This window comes from Radiomyces spectabilis (assembly GCF_025331425.1).
Source record: "Radiomyces spectabilis strain NRRL 2753 chromosome Unknown BYT42scaffold_18, whole genome shotgun sequence".
NCBI classification, from domain to species: domain Eukaryota; kingdom Fungi; phylum Mucoromycota; class Mucoromycetes; order Mucorales; family Radiomycetaceae; genus Radiomyces; species Radiomyces spectabilis.
This window is the reverse complement of record NW_026251943.1, coordinates 514,681-535,069: the sequence shown is the minus strand read 5'-3', so window position 1 is coordinate 535,069 and position 20,389 is coordinate 514,681. Positions and strand designations below refer to the sequence as shown.

The following is a 20,389-nucleotide window of genomic DNA, read 5'->3' as shown; positions in this document are numbered from 1 at the left end:
AGGTTCTTCATTTCCTTGCTTTTCGAGATCACTTGATGCAAAATGCACACTAGCCTCGCTTACAATAAGCTCTCAGATTTGAAAACATCGATGTTTCTGTGTGACGTGAACTACTGTCGCTTTTTTATTTTTCCATCATGTCGCTGCGTGCATAGGTTCCCCGCGGATCCAACCAGTCAGACTATCGCTCCTCTGTAGTTTGGTAGAAATAAAAAACAAAAAAAAACAAAAAGAAGGCTTACGTACGTTAATTTCCGCGTGAGAAAAAAAAACTGCTACTGATGGGTAAAGTCAAACTCGTTGAAAACGCCTTGATCTTATCCGATATATTGTGTGTATCGAGTCAAAATCTCATTACTATCATCACGAGCCCGATATCGAAATAAGGCAAGTGGGAGACGATGTATTCTTCCATTGCTATTCATAGTAAATGTGTTTTTTAGTGTGCGGCAAATCGGTCCCACCAACCGATATTCATAGTGGACCGCCTAAAAAGAAAAAGGGAGGGGTGCTTTGGTCGGTGGTGAGGGAAAAACTTTTGACTTATTCCTCTTGGGGTCTTGTTAGTTATTCTTTTGAGAGTGTCGTTTTCTGAAAAATTTAAGCATTCCTTCCTATTTTTTTATTTTTTATTTTTCCAATCCTTCTTTTTCTTCATTACCTTCTTTTACCGCTTCTTCCCTCGAACGTAGCCTGCTGGAACCCCCAAAAAAAGGCGAGGTTTTTCAACGGCCATGCCGCACACAATGCAAATGCAGTCCATTTCGGGCATCATCACTCAAACGCACGGGACGATGGGCGAAGTGCCGCCTCCCCTGGTGGGAGCTTCCGTCACGGTCGTCGACGATCTCGTTTTTGTGTTTGCCGGTCGACTCGTTTCCTCTCGAAAAATGACCAACCATATTTATGTGCTCGATTTGAAAACGCTCACCTGGACTCGTCACATTCCTTCTCCCGACAGCGATAAACCACCGAAACCACGCTATTTCCATTCCGCAAGTGTATATAAGAAAAAAATCATCATATTTGGTGGCATGGGCTATTCGCGAATCTCGGCAGACGGATTGTGTGTCCTCGATGACGTGGCCGTGTTTGACGTCGAAACCATGTGTTGGAAAAGTTGTACCATTCGACCCTCGCTGTTTGCCCCCCGACCTCGGTACGCGCATTTATCAGCTGTCAGTGAAGATCGCCTTATTATTGTGGGCGGTCAAGACATGAATAATGGTTACCTTGGTGAAATCAATGTACTGCATTTGGAAACATGGGATTGGATCCAAGTCAAATCGTTGGATAAACATATCGGCGCCTATCGATCGATTGCCATCACCACCCCTCCAGGGATCCATCTCTCACTGCCAATGAAAAATAAAACACCGCGAGAAGAAACGTCCGGCTATGAATCCGAAGGCGTTTCCAAAGACGTCCCACCGAGCCCTCAGAAAAACGATCACTCACCACAGCAGCAACACCACCCGACGGCATCAGCTTCAGATCGCAGTTTGATTTATCTCTATACCAATTACAATTTTGCCGACGTCAAGCGGGAACTCCAGCTTATTTATTCGCCGGGATCAACTTCATCCACCATTGAAGAATGTTCTTCTCTGATGGACGGTTCAGTCATGCCGCCCGGTTTACGTTTTCCCACCGGTTACGTGCTTGGCAACCATCTCATTGTCGCCGGCACTTACCTCTCGCCTCAAGTGCAGTCTTACACTGTGTGGTCCCTCAATCTTAGCACGCTGGTCTGGGCACGGGTCGAAACAGGGCCCGTATTCAATTCTGGATCATGGAACAAGGCCGTATTGCATGAAGAGACCAATCGATTGATCGTGTTTGGACATCGAGGGAGCAACCTGTTGGATGACTACAACCACCGTCAAGTGAATTTCAACCACCTTGTCACCGTCGATATGGAAGCCTTTGGTATTTACAGATTACCGAAAACAACGTGCTCGACGCTCGCTCAAGAGATGGGGTTACGTCTTTTGAACGAACCGGCCGTCTCGGATGTCCACATTATTACTCGTGAAAAACAAGTGATTCCCGTCAATTCAGCCGTCGTATCGCAACGCTGGCCTTACTTTGCTTCTCTTTTAAAAGAATCGCAACAGATGGAAACCGCCAACACACCCCAAGTTGATTCGCCTGAATCGATTCAGGGTTTATCGAGCGATGGGTTAAACAAGCCCTTGGCCCCGCTGCCGAGTCCCAGCAGTGAAGACTATTTGACGACCAACAAGAAACGGTTCATCGCCTTTCCTTATCCTTACCCAGTCATTGTTGCATTACTGCAGTTCCTTTACACCGACAATTTATTGACAGCTCAGCAATACCAGCCACACATTCTTTCACAGCTTTTACTGTTTTCTGATATGTATGATTTACCGCGCTTACGGGAAGTGGCCACCCACGCACTGCATCAAATGTTGAACATGTCAACGGCGCCTTTGATCTTTGAGACCGCGGCTCTGGCGCATCAAATGAGTTTGCAGATTCGTGCCTTGAAGTTAATGATTGCCGCAAGAAAAATGATCCAACAACAGCAGCAGATGCCAATGGAACATGAACCTATGACTCCACGACAACGCACACGATCGACCCCGAATGAATTACCATCCTCCAATATACCGATGACGCCTTCCCCTTCAGCCTCGTTATCCACCTCCAATTATTCGTCGGCATTTCCATCGCCTGCATTATCGTCTTCCTCTACGCAACCTCAGTCGTTTTTGCAACAATACCCGGCGCTTGAACAGCATACAAGAACGTCTGTCTATGATCCAGCTCAGACCCCGTCATCGTATCAAAGCAACAGCTCCACCGGTAACAATTCACCTACATCGGCCACCCATCGAAGTCGCACACCTTCGTTCACGGGTCGATCCACTTATGGCAACCACACTTTGTCTCGATCCATGATGTCCATGGGAGGTTTCAGCTTCTCAACGATGCGATCCACTCCGTCTCACAGTCCGCCAGCGACTCCGCGGTCGATGGCCAGTACCAATGTAGTTGACCAAAATGCGGTGCGATCGTCTGCAGTGGAGGCTGACGTGAGTGCCGTGGCATCGGTACGCAACAGTCCTTTACCTGTGACTGACAAAAAGAAAAAAGATGGCAGGAAAAAGGAGAGAAAAGCTCTCTTTGAAAGCTTTGGAAGCAAGTTATTTAATTAAAGCACGATTTTTTTTGCATAGAATTTTTTTTTCTTGTGCCATCCTATTTCGTTTAATGGTACACAAAGTGACAAAATTTTCACATGATAGTCCACAATGAACTTTTGTCTTTTTAAAAGCAAACAACGCCAATGTAGCCCTTTCTTGTATTTTTTCCTCCTTTTTTCTCAATTCACTACTCATCTGCCATGACTCTCAATGATCCAACGAGCACTCACTCTAATCCGGTGATTGTTCCTGACGCTAGCCTACTGGGAGAAGGTAATTTGGGTGTCATAGATCAACCACGGAGACACGATGAAACGCGTCAAACTCAAATGTATCACTGTTGCGTTGGAAACAAGTGGCCCACTGCAGTGATCTTGATATGCGCAACTTGTTAGAATCACTGAATCCCGATCCTGTGGCGGATAAAGAACTATACGGTATGCTACACTGCATGCGACAAGGTCAATCGATCGACAAAGATGCCTGTCAGAAACTTGTGACAGCTTCCATGCTGCATCAGACTCACCACCTCAACGAGCTCATGAACACCATGGGCGACTTTCAAATTGATCTTCGCTGATTACAGAAAGCAGAGACTGGGCCTTTTTTCTGTTATGACCACTTCACTTTCATGTTTACATTTGCACTAGAAACCTCTTGCAGGAGATATCACGATCGCTATAATAAACCGTTTCCAAGATATATGAATATGCACAAAAAGCCAAGATATTTCAGAATGGTGTTGTTCCAACTTTAGCCGCAGACATGATACATCTTTTGCGACATGATTTTACGAGGCTTCATCTGCGCCCAGACAGACCTTTTGAAATACGAAAAGACGCAGGAAATGACCCAATATGGCAAGTTTGGTTACTTTTGATCCGATTAAAATTTGCCCATACACGGAGGAAGTACATATTATTATTCGCAAGCATTGAAACGAATGATGATCGTTAAGCGATTTGACCACTGTAAACTTTAAAATGGAATGTGACTGATACTACACGTTTCCATATAAATCTGCAGTTGGTCGCCTAAACAAAGAGTATAGAAAGCTCACATAAGCATTTTGTGAATGACACTTTTCAGGGTAGATAGAAGCAAGTCTGTATCGTTTAAAAGTTATATGGTGTTGATCATACCATTTGCTTGTACCTAGGCAATAGTTTGGTTCCATCTTCGACTGGGGCAATGCGGGCATTGTAACCATCATCTACCCATGTGCAGGATCGTGATGTTTGAACTTCATTTCACAATCCTTTGACCTACTAAGAATTAGCGCGATCAGGTCAACTGCGAGAAGATACCAATTTAAGGATCGATGAGTATTTTGTTGCCGCCAGCATAGTAAACTTATGTTCCTGGATATTGTAAGCCCATCGTCTCTGGCATTGAACCAGTAAATACAGATACCCTAAAACAGAAAACGACCAGCAATATGCCACTTGGTCTTAAATGGAGCCAAGTGTATGTGGATGGCATGGTTGAGAGTGAGCTGCAACAGCAGTACACAAGAATAGGAGGATTATTTTAAAAACACCTTATAACCGAACCTGCTCACTGCTAATTATACGTTTCGACTCAAGACTAAATTATTAAGCAGATCACATTAATCGAATTAAATATATCCAACAGTCTCATTCTCATTATCTTCTTTTGTTCTAAAGTGCCTAATATATCACAGATGTTGGAGGACGTCCTTTGGACAGTAAAAGGCGACGTGCAGTTAAAACCCTTTCTGTATTATGTCTTGTTTCCGTTTTGTCAAGCCTCACAGCAAGCCGTATGTACAAGCAGTGTAGGTGTTAATAATAGTACTGAAGTCTAACGTTGACTAATTGAAAGTAAAGTAGCTCGAACTGTAAAAACTTCAAGGAATACCTTAGAGAGCAAGCCGGTTAACTGTTCCATCATAATGTCCCAACATTACAAGATATAAGAAAAGATACCATTTGGGCCGAAGAACCTACCCTGTATTTCGACTATATAGAAAAATTCAATGGTTTGTTTGGAAGTCTTTCCGTATCGTTTTGTTGTGTGGAAGAGTCGTCTTGCGCAGCCGAAATTTTGGCATTGCTGAGCAATATTGCACATGTTTTAACGATTACAAAATATCTTGTAAAAGCTACTTATTTGAAGGTGTCTTAAATAGTGGGCAGAAAAGATATATTTTACTGGATGTTATGGAATGTACAAATAAAGAGATGTTACAAAAAGCGGTCTATGACTAAGTACTTTGAAGCGGCCTGCGGGTGAAACAGACTTGAATCGAGCGTAGGTTTGGAGACCAGGGGATCCAAGCAGCAATCAGAGAACGGTGACGTTGAGGCGAGCAATGACGGAATGAAAATGGGAAAACAATGAACCAAAAGAAAAAATTACCTACACAATCGAAAACCGGTGATGTACTGTGGACGTCAATCTAATGAGCCAAAAAAGTTAGCAAACCGTGAAACTTACCTAAGCCTACGCCGGCATGGTGGTGGTGGTACCTTGCTGAAAGGTTCATACCACTGGGAGCCCCTATGGCATCACGAGGATCCTATGGCTTCACTGGACGCCTCGCACCATCCATCCTATGACTTCAAGAGGAGATTCCGTGGCATTATGAGACATATCCTGGTGAACCCACAGGATAATGCCCCAGAGCCTTCTTTGTCAAAACACTGGGATCTTCTCTGTGATGTCACAGGGGATCCTTAATGTTTGTCGTTCGCCTAGCCAGGGAGACCTGTGATAGAGATAAGAGAAAATACATCAATAATTGCTCTGGGACCATGGAAATAAAGGGATTAAGTCTGTCATCAATCATCAACGACTGGTTATCTTCTCGTTCTTCCATCGCTTGTCATCGACGCCGTCGCCACCTGCTTGCTGCTTTCATTTCTCTGGTCTCCACACCGCCGCTTGATCCAAGTCTGTTTCTACCGCTGCCGCGTCGAAGTAATTAGTCATAGACACACTTTGTGTACCATCTCTTTGATTTGTAAATTCCATAAGTCTAATAAAAAAATATCTTTTCTGCTTACTACTGAAGACACCCCCAAATACGTATCCTTTACAAAGTATCTTGAAACTGCCAAAACTATGCATTACACTGATCAGCCATATCAAAATATCGGCCGCGCAAGCTATTTGAAAGTCGCGTGCAGACGTTTACTTCCAATCGATCTTGAAGTCGATCTAAAATCAGGAAGGGTTTAAATTAAAAACACATGACTTCAAGCCCAATGAGCAAGCAGGGAAAAAGCAATGATGAAATTGCGGTGCCGCATTGATTGTCGTAAGCTCTTGCCGATTGATACAAAATAAAACCACTGTGGACCTTGTTGCAGATGAGCGAGTTGTAGCGGTGAACTATGCCGTAACAGATTATCTCTGTAAAGCACTAGAACTTTGGACGCGAAATCAACAAAGCCGTTTTTAAAACAGTATGATGGCAACGGCTTGAAAAAGGAAGCGTAGATGTGGCAATGACTGTTATGCAGCTACGAAATTAAGAATAGCATATAACGTCAGTTCTGGAGAGCCACTTTAATATCAAATCATTAAGTCCAAGCTCGACTTAGCCACAAGCGTGTTAATTCACAAATAGCTGATTTCCTGACAACGCGCTCGCAGATGTCTGGATTAGCATTTATTCAGTCGCATAAGGCCAAGCTAATAGCCCAACTCGAGAAGTACCCTTTATCTCTGGTTTTTCAACCGATTCGCCACGAACAGATCAAAAAATCCCCTGGCTATGCATCACCCAACAGTTCGAAACAGGTCTCCTATCTCTGTGCCAAATAGATCGCTTTTAACGACAGCCAATCTCAAAGATCCACATAAGGTAAATTATTGTTCTCCAGAAGGCTATATGTTTCTGATTTCATTGGTATTAGATTACAGGTGTTCAACTGCGGCGCTCGTCTGCAATCTCAGCAGAGGAGGATACTAAGTAAGATGGCAGATAGTCTTTTAGAAGATCCCGCGAAAGCTCGCTTGGTAAAGGAAGCCATAAATGATGCCTGTGGATTGTATTGACACGTATTACTTTTACCATAGCCATCTGAAATATGGGCGCTTGAACTGTCGAAAGCGAAAACGTCCAAAACCACGGGGCAACTAAAAGGCATAAATGGGCAAATAGCTGTTGCTTTCGGTGATGCAGATCTTCGCTCTTTGATAGGCGACGCTCGGGTTGCCGTAAAGGTATGTCGAGATTATCAGCGAGTCATACCTTATATTGACAAAATAAGGATTTTCGGCGCTTTAGAAAAAAAAAATTACTCGCTCAGAAGATTATCGGGCCGGCAAAGTCTGTAGCCAATTGTGATGCTACCACGGTAGAAGTTCGTGGCGAACAAACTACTGTCTGCAAACAAAGGTAACTTTTACACTTTTCTTTGGAAATAAACTCACTGACAGCAAAAAAAAAAAAAAAAAAAAAAAATCTTGCGTTTGAGAAGGGCCTGGATCGAAGAGCCTGGCAAAGATGTTTGAAGAAGGCAAAAGCGTGTTATGCTTCACGTCCGAATGCACAGAAAGAAGACCAGTAGGTAAACACAAATGTGGCAATATTTGTGCAGCAGCAATCTTAGGTTCGGTTAGGTCGTTCCTACAAGAGCATCATTATCCGGTCTGACTGTGCCCACACTTCCAGCCTTCCAAACAATTGGTAATTAAGCAAATCTGGTTTATGCATATTTGATTGTATGTCAATGAGCTTATATGTGTCCCAGATTGGAACAGGAATATCAATGCTGGATCAATCATGCGAAGGATTCTACAGTTCTACCAGGTCGATTTAGCCTTAAATACCAATAGGCATAAATGTGGTTGATATGGAAAGCATCACCGACGAACCCCTTTGTTAAGTCTCACTTCTGCACGGTAAGTAAAAAAAAAAAAAGAGGTAAAAAATCACGTCACACTAATTGGATTTTTCGCGCGTGTAGTTCGCAAATCGTTTCAAATCGTTGTAAATCGTTGTAAATCGTTTCAAGTCATTTCAAATCGTTTTATCGGATAAACGTGGCGCCATGGCACTGCCTGCCACAGCAACGACGGCGGACATATCCGGAAGTCCTCTCCTCATTACCCTTGTCTAAGCTTGCCATCAATGTGCTGAAATCAAAATCGAGGGACGTAACATGCGTTCGCATTTTCTGGTGAAGCACAATATCATCGTACCCTGATTAAGACGAGGCCAACGCCATCGCGATAGTTCCGAATACACAATTGTGAAGAAAGTCGGCCATGGAGGCCATGATGCTATTCATAAACGATTTGCTTGCCCTTCTTGCTTGGAACACTTTGAAACGATCAATGAATATGAAGTTCATATACATACCCACATCTCTACATTGCCTACCGAGAGTGAACAAACCGGGGACCCATCGCCGTCAAATCGAAAACGCCAACGCACAAACTCAGTCACCATTGCCTGCAGGCACAAAAATACTGTTATCAGTTTTTCCAGCAGTTCATATTTGAACCCACAAAACACGCCCAAATTTCCCAAGTATGACGAATGAAACGAACTTGGAATCCTTGCAGAAGTTTCCAGCCGTAGAAACACTTTTACGCAATGGGTTGAAGCAAGCACTCGATGATTTACGACGATAACTCTGGATACAGCAGGTTGATACCAATATCCGGGAAGAACAGCAGCTCTGTAACATTGTCAAGCTTGTGCTGATCAGCGTTGCACACACCTGCTGCATCAGCGGCATCGATACCAAGACTTGCACCGACTACGAACGGACGTGGTGGGTTCGACAGATGGTACCCATCTTCCAGACATTTGCAAATCAAACCGGGACTCTTGGTTTTGACGGGTGCGAAGTTGAAACCACTCACCATGCATTAGAAGTTATGGACGACTTCTTTTTGAGAAAGCTTCACCACGATATGCTGACGGCCTAGGCTATGACATCAACAGCGATGGAAGGATCATCGGGCCAAAACAAAGCGTCTGTGATGAAGACCATCGATGACAGTCTCATACAACTCGATTCTCTTATGGCAACCCTCAAAGGCATCGCGAACTCCCATTTGAATGCAAGCTTTACAACACTCTCTGCAGCTAAAGTATTTGGCCTTTAAACCATGAAAACCAACATCGTTTTATCGGAGGTTCAGTTCAATGAAGAAGGTCGTTTCATATTATCGTGAAGTGCGTTCTGCAGAAATTCCAACAGCATTTGCTCGAAGGAATAAATGGATCAAGGTCTTTGAAATCCTTTGTTACCTATTCATCGGTTTGAAAGAACAGGAGGAGATTTACAAGGCCATGGAAGAGGAGGGGCAGGACGCAATTGCCGTGATACCCGAAGATACCATCCGTGCCACACTTCGCGAAAACTCTCCCACCCTTTCTTCTTATCTCTTTAGAACATCACCATTATCACTCCATGGCGCAGACAAGCGACCCAAAATAATAGTTCCCCTTTTATGATCATTGTTGTTTACATATATGAAAATATAATCACAGTAGAGTAGCTCATGATCTTTTTTTTTTGTTTAGTAATCGTACCGTTGCTGGGCATGTCCGCGAAAAGAAATTGCCTGCAAAGACTACATTGTAACGCCTTATTATCCTGAGCAAATTGGTATGTCGATGCATATGGATCCTAGCGGAATCAAATTTTCAGAAAGTCGGTATCTGGCGGGCATTTTATAATTTTCAAGAAACGAACAGCCACGAATTAAACAGAAACTTCCCCACATTGTTGACATTAGTAGTGGGCCTTGGCTTTCCTATCTGGTGTGAGAAGATCCCTTACTACAAGGGCATATGCTAATCCTTCCGCGACGCTGTATCAGGCCACTGAAGCGTGTACCTAGTCCACAGTGTCTGATTCCACTTTCGAGTGGGTCGCCATCAGAAGCACTGACTAAGTATTTGCCGATTCGTGATGTTTGTTCCTCATCACACAAGCACCCTACTGTACCTCAAAATTGGCAGCCACTGTGAGAACAACTACCAGAGAATACATTTAAAGCACTGATGAGTGTTAAACTAATGTTCCTGTCGAGCCGGCGGAACAGACGCGTCTTTTGGATGCTTGCATGCAGTCACATGCCTCGTGGCGAAAATAACGATGGGAGACAAGGGAGATTCCAAGGCTCGATTTAAATAGGTGAAGCATTCGATATCCAGCATGAGGAAAAAGCCACGGCAACGATGTATTGGGAAGATTTCCGCCGCAAGGTGAAGGTCCGCCGGTCCATGGTCTCTGGCCGTAACAGCATTAAATATGGTCACTATAAAATAAAGAACGATCAGCAACATGTGTTTGACGTTAGCTAAGCCAAGTGGTTGTGTACGGCACTAGTTGAGAGTGAGCTGCGGGGGGCAGAACACATGTATAAGGGGATCGGTTTTTGGGCACGAGGGACCATTAGACGACTTCATTGAATAGAGGACAAATGAACAACAACCTAGAAAAAGGGCTATCCTGTTGTATGTCTTCTAAGCTAAGCTAGTAATTTTTATCTTTCAATTGCCTATTTTTCGGCCTACCCAGGGAAGCTAGCCAAAAAACGAACCCGAAGGAAAATGAAAAAACCCGTAGCGCGCCCACTAGCAGCCCCCCCCCCATCCGCAAGCTACGAGTGGCATGTTAAAGCTATCAAGATTGATCAGATCAATGCAAGACAATAAACGACTCTTGCTTAGTCGACAACAAGACAAAGAACTCTAGTTCAGCCACAACAGTGGGGTCTTTATATAACCCTTCATTATCATATCCAGACGTGACCTTTGGAGGAAAATATTACAGTCCACCTCATTGACTGGACTCGCACAAAAACCCCAGGATGCGCCCTTTTGAGCTTCTCGCGCCATCTCACCTGTGCTTCCATTACATATCACCATCATGCACCGTATACGAGTTGGGATGGGTAATGTAAAAGACATAGCTGGCTTGCTCTGCGGATTATCATATTGTCTTTCACTTTCTGTTGATAGCAAGCTTCCGTACCTTTGCCTTGCCGCTTAATTTTCAGTTTAATTCCACCTGAAACAACAAGCAATCATGGCATGACAATAAACGCTCAGATATTATTCCACGAAATCAGGGTACTATTTCCATCATCGTGTACAGCCGAGCAGTAAGCCGACGGTAGTGGGCTGAGGATTCAGAGGGGTCCTTTGTTTAATCGATTTGGATAAGGGATGCAACAAAAATACAAGGCAGCTGAATGATATGTCTGCCACAGATACAGATTTAGAGATATACTAAAAGATTCAGGCTATTTTCTGCTGGTTCTACGCTCGGACGGATTTACGCGGTTTACTTTGTAATACGTCTTCCATGACGATGCGTTCATCAATTTGGGCTCGACACAAGGGGCTGTGAAAGGAAAAAACGATTGAGTGATTCGGGTATCATACCAGAAACTTCTCAAAGATCCTAGGCAACTTACCAAGTTTCCAATATTTCCGCACACTGCTGACCTAATCCGCCATGCTGACACGGCATCAAAATGACATCTTTGGGTTCGGAGAAACAGATGGTGCACAAGGGCCCGTCCCAGTCATAGTCGCTGATCCGACTGTCTTCGGTTTCATCACTAAGATCGCTGGTGGGTGTTTCCGCATCATCATGATGGTCGTCCCCGTGAGCGGGTTTGGGCCGTAGCGGTGGTTTGTTGAAAGAATTGGGAGTCTTTAGACCGCGTTTGTACGCCCATCGAATGACTCGTCGCTTGTAGGCGGTATCTAATCGTCCAGCTTCAGCAATACCACGATAGTGAGCCGTGATAGGCGGAGGATATAGCCAAGGATGATCACCAAAATTCAGCAGTAAATGCTGATGCGTTGTCAGGCTGATGGCCGGATACAGGCCCAAAGGTTTAGTGGCAGATGCAGGAGGATCCGATGTCGATAGTGTGTCGATGTCGCTGGAGGAAGGCTGCTGCTGGGACGGTGAAGAGGGAGGCGGTGGTGGAGGCGGTGCCACGGGGATTTGGTCGGTAGTTTCTGTGATGGAAGAAGCCTTACCATGTGTATATTGTGGATTCTCAAAATCAACCGTGAGTCCAATCTCTTCACCGTTGATAAAGTAAGAACAGAGTCCATTGTCCAAGTCGAGATAGCTTCCCAATACATCGCCTGCTCGGCAACGGATTTTTTCATTGGTCTGAGGATAAACGGCCGTCCCATCCGCCTGTGTTTGTTTTGAAAATAAACGTGATTTGAATCAGTGTGAGTGAATTATGTTTTTTTTTTTTTTTTTTTTTTTTTTTGCTTGTTTGTTTGTTTTCATGTATCTCCTTACCCATACAGCCGTGCGATAGGTATCAAAGGCGAAACCATTCTAACATTAAATCAGCGCGTTCAGTTTGTTGCTTTTGGCTTGCCATTGGGAGGCGTCGCCCCAAGTATCCACTTACACAATCGTCGCCTACGCCATAGCCTTCCTCTGGGGTAAATCGGCACCGTGTCGTGGCCCAGCCGAGTTGCATAATTCCGCTGCTCAACACCAATGTTTCATAGTACCATTTGCCGGACTTCACACAAGCGGTGGATCGAATTGATTCAAAATGTGGTCGATCATTCCGCACCTAAGCACATAGACGAAAATCCCATTATCAGTTATGGTGAACGTGCATCTTGTCCAACGTTTTGTTGTTAAATTACCTCCAATCCGCTACTGCTTATTTTCCAATTGGGAGTTGCATCGAATGGGTTCATAATCATGTTCAAATGAGACAAATCCCAAGGACACACGGGCTGTCAATGAGAGCCATTGATGAGTTTTTTTTCTGATCCACACCCAGCTTAGCTGTGACACTTTTTGTCTTACCTTTGAATTTTCCTTTACAAACACATTATCCAAGGCCCATCGAACGCAAAAAGAGAGCTGCATGTATTTTGTCCATTCGTCTCGCATAGGACCTTCAGGTGGAATAAAGCCGGTAACAAAACTGTTCATACTTGAGAACCCGGCAAAGGCCGCATCTTTGTATCGATCATTCTCGCTTTGTTGTGATCCCAGTGTGGTGAGTGTGTCACTAAGCTTGTGAGCGTCTGACCAATGGTGAGGACTGTGGAGTTTTTTCCGTTCTTCCAGAGCCACACAGATGCGAGGATAATCCGAGGTGGTTGTACTTGGCACATCATCATCACGTAAACTCTCGATGCCGTGTGGCCGTCGTGATTTCAACAGACCCGTGATATTCATGGTAAGCTTCTTGAACAAGTGTCGCAACATGTCGTTCCATTTGTCTGCCGTTGGCGGCCGGCTTGGCAGGGAAGACTGTGACGAGAATTGATCTTGCTGACTAAAGGAAGAAGCGGAGGGTTGCGTGAATCTGCTGTAATCGCGAAACGGAGACGTTGAAGACGAAGGAAGCGACAGTAGCTCGTTTTCTTTCGAATATTTTGACATTAGATAAATGCGATAATTGGCAATTTCACATTCTTCCATGATTTTCATCAGTATCGAACGTAGATCCAACGGATGCGCCAGTATCATGTCTTTGATGACACCTACATTGGAAGGAAATATGGGTATGAGTATGAGTAAGAGTATGAGATGATAAAAGGCTTTTCTTTACCTGTTAAAGCGAATTTCTCGAGAGCGAGCAGGGATAAAATTCGGACCATGAGATCCTCGTTCGGATCGGCGAGCATTCGCAGCAAAAGGTCACCGACTTCATTCATCCACAGGCTGAGACACATATCACCGGCAAATTTCTCGGCTAATAAAGACCAGAGAATAGTCGCGTTTAACTTCAAGTGGACGATCGAAGCAGCGTCATCGCCATGGTCGTTCATTTCATCCGCGTCGCGAGCTGAACGGGTATGGTTTCCTCGTGCTCGCCAGGAATGCTGAGTGGTTTTTTTTAACCGTCCTATCCTGTGGCGGCCCAGGGTAAGAATACGCTGCAGTTTGCCGGTAGACCCTCTGAGTCGGCTCAAGATGACCAGCGAGACACGCGACATGGTGGTCCTTGAAGGTAATGCCGAGCGGTCAATGATGTGCGTCAAGAAGGCCATAGCCACTGGACTATCGGGATCCAGAAGCTTGGTCATGGTGGCAATAAACGCCAAATACCCGGATCCTTTTCGTTGTAGTAAAAAAGCAGTATCAGTATTTTTCGTTGTTATCTCTCAATAGTAGGTTTGCAAGCCTACCTTCATACGCAAGAGAGAAGAGCGAGTCCAAGGCATAAATCATTTTCCTTTCTCGGTCATAAAATTCGTGAGACCCGCGTTGTTCTTCTTCGTTGTCATTGGTGGACGGTGCATAACTGGACCGCCTCCGTTCATCACTTTGGCGTGCCGTACTCCGATTCGATCGACGCAAGCTTCCACTTTCAGAGTGTTGTTGTCGGATTTGGCGATAATTTTCTTCTTCGCGCTCATATTCGTCTACGTGATTTTGGGCAATGGCTAACACCCGTCGCCATGAACATTCGACAAGGCGACAGGTGTGTTCAGATATGGTAGGACTGCGAGCAACCTCTACAGTCGGCATGATTCGTAACAAGAAAGGAAAAAGGACCCGTCGAAATAGGTGGATTGGCTAAAAAGGTGAATTGGAACTATCTTCTTTTTTTTTCGATTGGAACAACAATAAGCGAGAAACAAAAAGGAAAATAGAATGAGAAGAATAAAATGTAATCGAATATCATCCTCGTTTCTCCTTCCTGCAATCAAAACAACGGCGATACATTTTTCTCTATAATTGCGACACAAAACGGTTTATTGGTCGAGGCGAAATAAAAATGCAAACACACGCCCAGAAAACCGATCTCAGGTTGAAAAATGACCATCTCGAAACATTACTCTCACCGGAATAAACAAAAGCCACGGTCTCGTCTCTTTATGATCGCCCGCATTGGTCTCCATGTTGGCTACAGAGAAACCATTAAAAAAAGAGATAAGAAACAAACATAAAATCTAGACAGCCGTGTCTGATAGACAACCATGGAGATCATCAGATACAAAAAAAACAAGCAAAACAGAAAAAGTGTGAAAGATAACGTTATATTTGCTCTCTTGATTCCAAGAAGAGAATGATCTAAATCGGCATTACAGTATACGTACATCACTCTATTTGATTCGGGACGCACAGCCTTTATATGAGATTGATCAATACTTCCAAAGTGAACAAGTAAAATAACTGAATGATTTCAAGTGAACTTCCTTTATTTTATTTTCATACATATTTTTATCAAGAAAGAAGTGTACATTTTATGATTTCAAACTCTTATTCGTTTCCAACGGCATTGTAGGCCATCAAGTTGTTGCTCTTTGGCATGTCGGGTCTTGTGGAGCGGAAGGCCAGAATGTCTTTGGTGGCCAAGGCCGTCAAATCGTTGTATAACTCGCTGGCCGTTGCATAATTTTTGCGAGACATCAAAGTCGCCGCAATACCAGCCACATGAGGGTTGGCCATACTAGTCATTGTCATACGTTAGCGCTCATCGTATTAAAAAAAGGGAGAGAGGCAGAAACAAATTCCAAATTTACCTTGTGCCATCCAGGGTCTTTGTTTCGTCTAAACCGCCAATCCAGGTACTCTTAATGTCGGAGCCCGGTGCGTAAAGACGAACACATGGTCCAATATCCGAGTAAAAAGGGACTTCATCGTTAATATCTGTAGCACCCACAGCAAACACATCACCGTTGGAAGAAGGCGAGAAATAGCAAGCATCACTACCAGCATTGCCCGCCGAGACAAAAATAGGAATGTTGAACTCCTTGACCGCTTTGCTCAACACTTCGTCAATCATGCGCGATTTCGGTCCGCTAAGTGACAGATTAATTAAGCTTTTGCCACGTGGAGCGACCTGAATCACATGCGAAATGCCTAAACAAATAAAACAAGAAACATGCCGTCAGCCACATCATCTCATATGAATTGATATCCAAAAAAAATCTCACCCTTGATCAGATTACTGGTGGTTCCGTCACCTGCTTTATCCAAAATCTTGACAGCATGGATCGATGCCGCTTTAGCCACACCATACACTTTACCGGCCACTTTGCCAGCAACGTGAGTTCCTATTCATTTGAGTTTGAGTAACCGTTATTGCAGTTAAAAACGAAGTAAGTGGCCAACTTTCTTACCGTGGCCGCCAAAATCGGTATCGTCTTCATGGGCCACCATATTAGCCGAAACAACCGCACGGTTTTCGAAGTCGGCATGCTCCACATGAACACCCGTATCAAGGACAAACACATGGATTCCCGCACTACATTTTAGAAGAAAGAAGTGTTAGAATATGGAGGTCACAGTTCGGAAGTTGAATTTTCAATATGTATAAAGAATTCAAAAAATACAGAACAATTAATTACCCGGCTTCTTCATCAAAACTGTATTCTTCGAGATGACCATTCTCGCGCTGGTTAAGGCGGGCTAATCCCCAGTTGGGAGAAGCCACTTTGCTGACGGCTCGCTTGTACAAGGATTTGCCGGAACGAACGAGTTGTTGAGTCCACGTCGGTTTATCGTTCCACTGCCATTTTTCTTGAGGAAGCACGACTGCGGCTTTGTAAATCTGATTGGGTTCGACGTATTCAATCTCTTGTTGTTCATTCAAATAGTTGAAGAAATTGCCGTCGTTAAATACACCCGAGACCGCCACGAATTCAGAGCCAATGTCGATGGAGTCCAACCAAAGTTGTTTCCCCAGATTGTCCGCCATCAACGTGAGTTCTTCCGCACTCTGATGCACGTAACCATCCTCCTCATTGATGGCATCGCGAGGTGACAATGTGGCATTCAGCATTTCCATCTTCTTGGCGTGCGTGGCAAGCACGTAAGCGTGATGACGCGACAAAATGAAATCATATGCTATTAACCAGGGATGAGATGACACGAACCAAACAAAAAAAAACTTTTTTATCATGCAAAAAATTGAGCACTCACCAGCAGTTTTGTTAACAGTATTTTTTAGTTTGATTATGTGAGTCGCTTGCATGCTGGCGTAAGCTTGGGCCAGCATGCTTGTGGAGGCCAGCATGCAGCCGAAAATAAAGGTTTTCATCTCGTAGTGTTGACAAGCAGTGATGAAGCTGAAAATCCAAAAAAGAGGATTTATTTGATTTCATGTGGCTATTCTTAAATTATCATGGATAAACTGATACTCTTTCGTTTGTTTGTACGGAGAGTTACAATCAACTTGTCATCACCTTTTTTTATCATCTGAACACTGTCTTTAGCACCCCAATACTTGCATGTCCTTTGAAATATCACCGCATGGTCAGGATCATGAAAGGAATGGTTTATCAAAATGTGAATTATGGTAGTATCATTTACAGACATCCTATGAATACCGTGAGGTCTAAAGCTTATGAAAATTGGAGCAATGTTTCTTCCCTCTTGTCTCAATAGCAGATGTCTCATATTTGTTTCAAGCCGCCTGGAAAAACATACAATGGAGCTCGGACCGTTTTTCAAGATTTATCGGTGGTCGCTGACGACAAGACAATGACACCATTCTCCAAACGCAATTGGAAAGCCTCATCGAAACGCTTTTTAAGCACCTGTTTCGTGTCCTTTGTTGCTGTCATCTTTGGATGTTTTTCATGCATCTTGTATATGCTTCGTCGAAGCTTCGAAAGAGTATGCGATTTCTAAAAAAGGAAAAAGCGTCCATCATATTTAAACGTTAATTGTGTGTTATTGTTGCCATGGGCAATCCAAGCAAATAGATAAGCACATACCCCATCTTTGAGCACCTTTTGCAGTGCCAATGCCAAACTTTTGTCTAAATCGTTCTCCATCTCCGTGTCACTCCATTCCGTCAACGGTCTTTGTTCTGCACTCGATTTCTTTTCCTTCTTGGACTTTTTCTTTGGTTTTTCATCGGCAGTGTCAGATGTTCGTTTCTTATCGGATTCGTCCGTCTTTTTAGCTTCCATTTGCTTCAATTCCGCTATAAGCGATACGGGTGCTTTTGCTGGTGCTGGAGCTTGTGCTGCAGGCTTTGAGGGTTGTTTGGCTGCAGCTTTGCCCGCGGCACCCTGACGTATCCGTGAGCACCATGGCGACGATGTGGCAAACGATCAGAGCTTACCTTCTTTTTGTACAGGGCACCTTGATATTTTTCGGCTTCGGTGATGCATGAGTTGTGTTGTTGCCAGCTGTTTCCTTGGAAAGTTGTTGAACAGTCAATGCAAGTAAAAGTAGCATGACAACGTTGTTGATGAAACTTCAATTTCGGCTTCTTGATAACGTCGCTGCAAGCATCGCATTGAAAGCTGTCATCAACAAAGTCAGTCCCAAAGATCTTTACAAGGTAATAAGTTTATATAACCGCATTACCTAACCATACTGAATACAAGTATAGATCTACTGTGTTGATGAGCAAAGATTCAGGGCACAAAAAAAAAAAAAAAGCGGGAAAAGAAAAAATCGAGATTGTTATATTTCAAAGCCACAAGCATAAGGATGAATGCTTGAAAAGAAATGAAATGATCATATAAACTGGTATTTTTTTCTGATTCTTATAGAGTTTCATTCCATCGATTTTATTCCTCTTGATTTGGTATCCATAGAATCTATTTTAGAAATGGCTTTACTTTTGTAGCAAGTTGCAATATCCTTTTCTTTTCAGTCTCAGTTTATGCTGCTTCGGCGGATTCGGTTGATTCAGCAGGTTTGTTGGCTTCGGAACTGGCGGTGGCGTTGGCCTTGGAGGCTGCGGCCATTTGCCAAGCGGGAATACCCGGTCGGTTGCCAGCGTTCAACGTAGCGGCCAATCGAGGAGACAAGCCATCGGTGCTTGCACCGGGGGTACTTGGGGACTGGATGGGGTTGCTGCTTGATCCCTGCTCAAGCAACGAAGATCCGGGCGTGGTAGGTCGTCGGCTCAACATCAATGATTTGAGCGATTTAATTTCGTTCTGGAGATCATTCAAGATAGCTGCCTGCGCTTCTTTGTTGCGGTCCAACATCTGCCATCAATTTCTCGATGTCAGTCTCTATTCATCAAGATAATCCGGTTTATTGCTTACCTTTGGTACCAATTCTTTCAAAGAATCAACATCTCCCTTGACCTTTTCAAATTCCTTATCTCGAGATGCATCACCTTCCTTGAGATCCTTCAATACACCTTCCAAACTTTCCAATGATTCTTCCACCTTCTTGGACTGACTCGATACCGTCGTCAATGCCTCGTTGGTCTGGTCTTTAATGTCTTTCAAAGAATCCTCCACTACAATGATCACATCCGCATCAGTCTTGCCTATCCCACTAGCAGCGCATTGTTGGTCCACTTACCAGCTTGGAATTGAGCATCCAACTTTTCTTTATCTTCTTCCAATTCCTTTTGCGTAGGCACCTTGAACCATGGACCAAACAATTTCTGAAAAAAAAAAAATAGGAAACAAAGGTTAATCCTAAGCTATCGACCGTACTGATTGCAGGTGAATGATTAACTGTACCTTGGCCAAAGTCCATACACCGTAACTGACGCCACCGGCTAATACCGCAGCGATAAAGACATCACGCCAATCGTACGATAATCTCTGTGGGACGGGCGGCGGAGCAGTTTGCACGACCATACCTCCGGGAACAGTAGTGGTGACTGCGCCAGGCGTTCCTCCAGGCGCTGCTGTGGTAGTTACGGCAGTGGATGCGCCGGTGGATTTGCCGCTGACACGAGACATGGCTTCTTCGATTTCTTCGGATGTCATGCCTTTGGATTCCAAAAATGAGACCTTCTTGGCCAAGGCCGCAGACTGCACCTTCGGATCCGATAAGAAGGAAACGGCAGACTTGATCATATCTTCACGCATGATGAACTTCACAAGCTTAGCAAAAGTAGAAAGGGTGGAAAAGGAAGGAGGGGAAAAAAGAGAATAGGAATTTGTGTAAGCGGGCGTACAAAGTGTGGGGCAACTTTTACAGGTATAATAAATTTTTATCGTTCTTGCTGACAAAAAATCCCAGTTTCACATGAGCCCATCATCTCAGGTATCTACGGCGGAGAATGAACAAATAACCAATCATTGTCTTTTGAACTTTCTTCCAGTGGAAATTTTGACGACCAACACTGACCAACCCTTCGTTGTGTCTCTTTTTTGTTTCCTCTCTCTCCTGAAGAGCAAGCAGCAAAGTCGTGGACAGGTTAATCTATAAAAAATTTACATCTTCCGTGAATTATTGACGGTAGGATGACTACTATATGATATATATTTGATCCTTTTTGGGAAAACTGGCTGTAACTCTCTTTTGACCATTAACAAATGGCCTGATTCGCACAGACAG

General features: G+C 44.0%; 8 protein-coding genes across 8 annotated transcripts; 4 read left to right on the top strand and 4 right to left on the bottom strand.

The window, feature by feature from the left end:
• Positions 1-734: 734 nt before the first annotated feature.
• BYT42DRAFT_505692 (uncharacterized protein) lies at positions 735-3,182 on the top strand (the record flags this gene model as incomplete). Its single annotated transcript, XM_051565042.1, has 3 exons — positions 735-1,390; positions 1,502-2,141; positions 2,247-3,182. The coding sequence occupies 3 exons, from the start codon at positions 735-737 to the stop codon at positions 3,180-3,182; spliced, it is 2,232 nt and encodes a 743-aa protein (XP_051418476.1).
• Positions 3,183-3,202: 20 nt separating this feature from the next.
• BYT42DRAFT_589680 (uncharacterized protein) lies at positions 3,203-3,927 on the top strand. The gene is made up of 2 exons (XM_051570409.1): positions 3,203-3,443; positions 3,527-3,927. Exons 1-2 carry the CDS (start codon positions 3,371-3,373, stop codon positions 3,748-3,750), a joined length of 297 nt encoding a protein of 98 aa, XP_051418475.1. The 5' UTR covers positions 3,203-3,370; the 3' UTR covers positions 3,751-3,927.
• A 4,429-nt stretch (positions 3,928-8,356) lies between these two features.
• On the top strand, positions 8,357-8,689 carry BYT42DRAFT_505762 (uncharacterized protein; the record flags this gene model as incomplete). The annotated part of the gene is made up of 1 exon (XM_051565045.1): positions 8,357-8,689. A coding segment is annotated over one exon (333 nt), but the record flags the coding sequence as incomplete, so codon positions are not given.
• A 220-nt stretch (positions 8,690-8,909) lies between these two features.
• BYT42DRAFT_627335 (uncharacterized protein) lies at positions 8,910-9,889 on the top strand. Its single transcript, XM_051572413.1, has one exon. The coding sequence runs from the start codon at positions 9,301-9,303 to the stop codon at positions 9,610-9,612; it is 312 nt and encodes a 103-aa protein (XP_051418473.1). The 5' UTR covers positions 8,910-9,300; the 3' UTR covers positions 9,613-9,889.
• Positions 9,890-11,247: 1,358 nt separating this feature from the next.
• Positions 11,248-14,644, bottom strand: BYT42DRAFT_649271 (uncharacterized protein; the record flags this gene model as incomplete). Its single annotated transcript, XM_051572762.1, has 8 exons — positions 11,248-11,512; positions 11,586-12,328; positions 12,440-12,478; positions 12,555-12,725; positions 12,802-12,894; positions 12,968-13,653; positions 13,722-14,228; positions 14,302-14,644. The coding sequence occupies 8 exons, from the start codon at positions 14,642-14,644 to the stop codon at positions 11,428-11,430; spliced, it is 2,667 nt and encodes an 888-aa protein (XP_051418472.1). The 3' UTR covers positions 11,248-11,427.
• A 735-nt stretch (positions 14,645-15,379) lies between these two features.
• BYT42DRAFT_505574 (peptidase S8/S53 domain-containing protein) lies at positions 15,380-16,820 on the bottom strand (the record flags this gene model as incomplete). The annotated part of the gene is made up of 5 exons (XM_051565037.1): positions 15,380-15,569; positions 15,643-15,982; positions 16,057-16,176; positions 16,243-16,367; positions 16,471-16,820. 5 exons carry the CDS (start codon positions 16,818-16,820, stop codon positions 15,380-15,382), a joined length of 1,125 nt encoding a protein of 374 aa, XP_051418471.1.
• Positions 16,821-17,255: 435 nt separating this feature from the next.
• BYT42DRAFT_161595 (uncharacterized protein) lies at positions 17,256-18,486 on the bottom strand. Its single transcript, XM_051562328.1, has 3 exons — positions 18,443-18,486; positions 18,195-18,357; positions 17,256-18,141 (listed from the first exon to the last, which is right to left on the bottom strand). The coding sequence occupies exons 1-3, from the start codon at positions 18,448-18,450 to the stop codon at positions 17,752-17,754; spliced, it is 561 nt and encodes a 186-aa protein (XP_051418470.1). The 5' UTR covers positions 18,451-18,486; the 3' UTR covers positions 17,256-17,751.
• Positions 18,487-18,592: 106 nt separating this feature from the next.
• BYT42DRAFT_589666 (peroxisomal membrane anchor protein conserved region-domain-containing protein) lies at positions 18,593-20,015 on the bottom strand. The gene is made up of 4 exons (XM_051570408.1): positions 19,564-20,015; positions 19,400-19,484; positions 19,135-19,334; positions 18,593-19,074 (listed from the first exon to the last, which is right to left on the bottom strand). The coding sequence occupies exons 1-4, from the start codon at positions 19,915-19,917 to the stop codon at positions 18,742-18,744; spliced, it is 972 nt and encodes a 323-aa protein (XP_051418469.1). The 5' UTR covers positions 19,918-20,015; the 3' UTR covers positions 18,593-18,741.
• Positions 20,016-20,389: the final 374 nt, after the last annotated feature.